The sequence below is a fragment of the Camellia sinensis genome, chromosome 13 (genome assembly GCF_055761805.1).
Source record: "Camellia sinensis isolate YWXY chromosome 13, ASM5576180v1, whole genome shotgun sequence".
Lineage (NCBI taxonomy): Eukaryota > Viridiplantae > Streptophyta > Magnoliopsida > Ericales > Theaceae > Camellia > Camellia sinensis.
This window is the reverse complement of record NC_138973.1, coordinates 75,006,103-75,010,329: the sequence shown is the minus strand read 5'-3', so window position 1 is coordinate 75,010,329 and position 4,227 is coordinate 75,006,103. Positions and strand designations below refer to the sequence as shown.

Here is a 4,227-nt window from a genome sequence, read left to right as displayed (position 1 = left end):
GGTGGCGGACGACGGTGGTGGCAAGTGGTGGCGGACGACGGTGGTGGAAAATGGTGACGGTGGGTGGTGGGTAGCTGGTGGTGGTGGGTGGTGACGGGTGGGTGGTGGTGGTGATGGGTGGGTGAGTGTCGGTGGCGGATGGTGGGTGGTAGCGAGTGGGTGGTGGCGGTGGTGGTAGTGGTGGTGGCGGGTGGTTGGTGGTGGTGGCAGGTGGGTGGCGGATGACGGGTAGTAGGGGGTGGTAGCGGATGGGTGGTGGTGGTGGTGGTGGCGGGTAGTGGTGGTGGGTGTGTGGGTGAAAGTGTCGGGTGGTGGGTGGTAATGAGTGGGTGGTGGTGGTGGTGGTGGTAGTGGTGATGGGTGGTTGGTGGTGGCGGCAAGTAGGTGGCGGATGGCGGGTGGGTGGTGGTGGCAGTTAGGTGGTGGGTGGTGGTGGTGGGTGGGTGGGTGATGGTGGTGGGTGGTAGCGAATGGGTGGTGATGGTGGTGGTGGCGGGTGATGGTGGCAGGTGGGTGGCAGATGGCGAGTGGGTGGTGGTGGCAGTGGTGGTGGTGGGTGGGTGGGTGACGGTGGCTGGTGGTGGGTGGTAGCGGGTGGGTGGTGGTGGTGGTGGCGGGTGGTGGTGGCAGGTGGGTGGCGGATGGCGGGTGGTGGCGGGTGGGTGATGGGTGGGTGGGTGACGGTGGCAGGTGGTAGGTGGTAGTGAGTGGGTGGTTGTGGCGGTGGTGGTGACAGGTGGTGGGTGGTGGTGGTGGTGGTGGTAAGTGGGTGGCGGATGGCGGGTGGTGGTGGTGGTGGTGGGTGGGTGGGTGGGTGACGGTGGCGGGTGGTAGGTGGTAGCGAGTGGATAGTGGGTGGTGGTGGCAGGTGGGTGGCGGGGTGGTGGGTGACGGTGGTGGTGGTGGCGGCGGCGGCGAGGGGTGGGTGGTGGTGGCGAGTGTGTGGCGAGTGGGTGGTGGTTGGTGGTGGCGGGTGGTGGGTGGTGGTAGGGGTGCAACTCGGCCGGGTTCGGTCGGGTTGGGGGTCTGCCCAAGCCCGACCCGAATTGTATTTGGCAGTGCCCAAGCCCGCCCAAGCCCGACCATGAACCCGAGCATTGCTGCCCAAGCCCGGCCCGAGCTTTGTATTTTGAACTTGGGTTAGCCCGAATTGCCCGAATTGCCCGAGTCCAGAAACCTGTAGGTAGATCTAAGGGTAGGCATAAAAGATGCTAATCTAATGGTAGAAGACTAACCAAAAAAAAATAAAAAATAAAAATTAAGGCTAACTCTTTTACTTAATAGAAGACTACCCAAAAAAAAATAAAAAATAAAAATTAAGACTAACTCTTTTACTTGATTTATATATATTATATAATTTATTAAATTATATATATATTATATGTAATTTATTATATAATTTATATAATATATTAAATTCAATTCGGGTTCGGGTTGCTCGGGTTGGCCATTGGTTCTGCCCAAGCCCGGCCCGAATTGCAATTCGGGCATCAAAATTTTGCCCAAGCCCGTCCAGATTACAAGATATAGTTGCCCAAGCCCTAAAAAAACTCAGGCTGGGCTCGGGTTGCTCGGGTTGAGCCCGCCCGAGTTGCACCCCTAGGTGGTGGTGACAGGTAGCTGGTGAGTGGTAGTGGCAGGTGGTGGTGAGGGATGGGTGGTGGGTGGTGGGTGGTGGTGCCGGAAGACGGTGGTGGAAAATGGTGGCAGGTGGTGGCTAGTGTTGGGTGATAAAAAAAAAAAAAAAACTCAAAACTCAAAACGGAAACACATTTTTTGTGTTTTCATTTTTTGGCCAAATTTATAAACTGAGACCACTGATTTATAAATCAAAAATTTTACCAAACAAGTTTTTATTTGAGTTTTTTAAATTTTTGTAAATATAAACAGAAAACTGAAAACGTATTACCAAACGGCACCTAAATGATTCTTCAGCCGACTAGGTCACCTCTTCGCTAACATTTTCATCAAATTGTTTCTTTCTAGAAATGATGAGCTTTTCAACAAATGTAGGTTCAATTCCCAATTCACTTGCCATTTCTTTAGCTTCAACCATAGCCTCCATGAAACCAACTTCTCTATATATTGCAACATACTTAACAAGCCCATCTAGGTGCTTTACAGCAACTGCTATATCTATATCTTCACTTTGAAGAATCTTGCTAACAGAGTTCACATGAAACAACAAATTGTACCAAATTACAATACTAAACAAGAACTCAAAAGTCTCAAGTTCGTGAGTTAGTAGGGATTTAGCTTCACTTTTTGCAATCGAATCTGTGGTAGGATTGTTGTACAAGTCAACTAAAGCATCTCTTATTTTTGAAGCATAGTATCTTAGTGGTTTAACACTTTCAATGTGACTTTCCCAACGCGTTTGCGACAACGACGTAACCGTGAGGCCTTCCTTTAGATTATCCTTTAAAATTGCCCAACGTTGAACGGAAGATGAAAACAATACATATATGCGTTGTACCACACCAAAAAAAGTTTTTGCTTTAGAGCAAGAATTGGCCATATCACAAAACACAAGGTTAAGACTATGACAACCACATAGCGTGTAGAATGCTCTAGGATTTACTTGAAGTGCTCTTGTTTAAACACCTTTGTTTTTGCCTTTCATGTTAGAGCCATTGTCATATCCTTGCCCTCTTAAGTCACCAATATCAAGTTGAAGGTTAACTAATGTTTCTTGAAGTTTATCAAAACGTCCCATCCCCGATGTATCATCCACATTCAAGAATTTCAAAAAAAAACTCTTCCACTTTAATTGGACTTGTTAAAACATCCACGCATCGTACAACAAGAGACATTTGTTCTTGATGGCTTATATCCGGTGTACAATCAAGTATGGCCGAAAAGTATTTTGCTAGTTTGATTATCGACAAAATTGTACTTTTGACTTCCCCGGCCAACATTTGTATCACCTCATTTTCAATTTTGTGACTCAAATAATGGTAATGAATCTCACACTTTTCTATCTGCCGCAAGTGTTGTTCCATCGTTGGATCGAACTCGCCAATCATTTCAATTATGCTTGAAAAAAGTCCATTGCTCTCTTCATAAATCTTCTCACGGTTTCCACGAAAAGGCAAATTATTCTTGGCAAGTGTTTTCACAACTGCAATTATCATCAATAAAACCCGTCTCAAGTGCTTGTATACTGTTAACTTGTTCTTGTATACTTTTATCTATTATTTGATGTTTTCCCAATCTTTCCTCCAACTCAATCCATTTGCTCATGCAAGTAATGTGCTTGTTACCACTTTCATGGCCTTTAAGTCTCTCACCAATATTTCTCCAGCCTTTAAATCCTTCAGTAGCCAATTGAGTCTTATTTCCCTCTTGCTTAAACAACTTACAACAAAAGCAAAATACTCTATCCAAAACTTCTGAGTATATCAGCCATGTCCTATCAAATTTTTCTCCATTTGGTAAATGCCGAATGTAATGAACAGGTGAGAAATGCCTATGCTTAGAAGAATCATCCTTAGGGAAGTTGAACTCATAATTTCTTCTCATAGGACCTCTTTCGACTAAAAAATCTCGTAAATTCTAATCAATTATTCTCCAAGTCCCTGGATCATCTATATTTGAATGCTCACATTCCGTATTCATCTCATCATCTTGATTAGCTTATGTACTCCCAAATTTTTCATTTCCTTCTTCATCCACCAAACTTTCATTCTCATTATTCACCAAAGTTTCAAATTCTTTACTATTCAAGTCTTCAATTGATTGTTCTGTTTGTTTGTCACTCGTAAAGAATTTATCAATAGCTCATCTTTGACACTCAACTAATTTTTCGACTCTTTGCTTATTTTTCCTTTTTGCGAATCCAGATGGATAATTTCTTTTAAGAGTCATGATGAGCTGAGATCAAAATATTTTTTTGGATCAAAATTCAAAACAAAGAGCACCACCACTTAACAAAACACAAAACTTTTAAATTATGTGATGTAAACTATTAAACTTAAACAAATTCTTCTTGATGATGTAAATACCAATATTATAATAGCAATTAATTGTGCAAAAGACAAGACAAATATTTAATTAATGAATAAAAAAATATTTACCTGTGCTTGCTGTGATGAGATCAAAATATTTTATTAGATCAAAATTCAAAACAAGAGCACCACCACTTAGCAAAACACAAAACTTTTAAATTATGTAATGTGAACTATTAAACTTAAATAAATTCTTCTTGATGATGTAAATATCAATATT

At 43.3% G+C, this 4,227-nt stretch overlaps 1 protein-coding gene across 1 annotated transcript; it reads right to left on the bottom strand.

Moving 5' to 3' along the window:
- Positions 1–1,939: 1,939 nt before the first annotated feature.
- On the bottom strand, positions 1,940–3,522 carry LOC114281355 (uncharacterized). The gene is made up of 3 exons (XM_028223801.2): positions 3,264–3,522; positions 2,928–3,121; positions 1,940–2,419 (listed from the first exon to the last, which is right to left on the bottom strand). The coding sequence occupies exons 1-3, from the start codon at positions 3,520–3,522 to the stop codon at positions 1,940–1,942; spliced, it is 933 nt and encodes a 310-aa protein (XP_028079602.2).
- Positions 3,523–4,227: the final 705 nt, after the last annotated feature.

What these genes read in the sequence shown, in the direction of transcription:
- LOC114281355 (XM_028223801.2), bottom strand. Translation starts at nt 3,522, where the DNA reads ATGAGAAGAAATTATGAGTTCAACTTCCCTAAGGATGATTCTTCTAAG. An exon ending in ACTTAAAGGCCATGAAAGTG is followed by an intron (nt 3,122 to 3,263) that starts GTAACAAGCACA and finishes TGATAATTGCAG; the next exon opens with TTGTGAAAACACTTGCCAAG. An exon ending in GTCACAAAATTGAAAATGAG is followed by an intron (nt 2,420 to 2,927) that starts GTGATACAAATG and finishes GCAATTTTAAAG; the next exon opens with GATAATCTAAAGGAAGGCCT.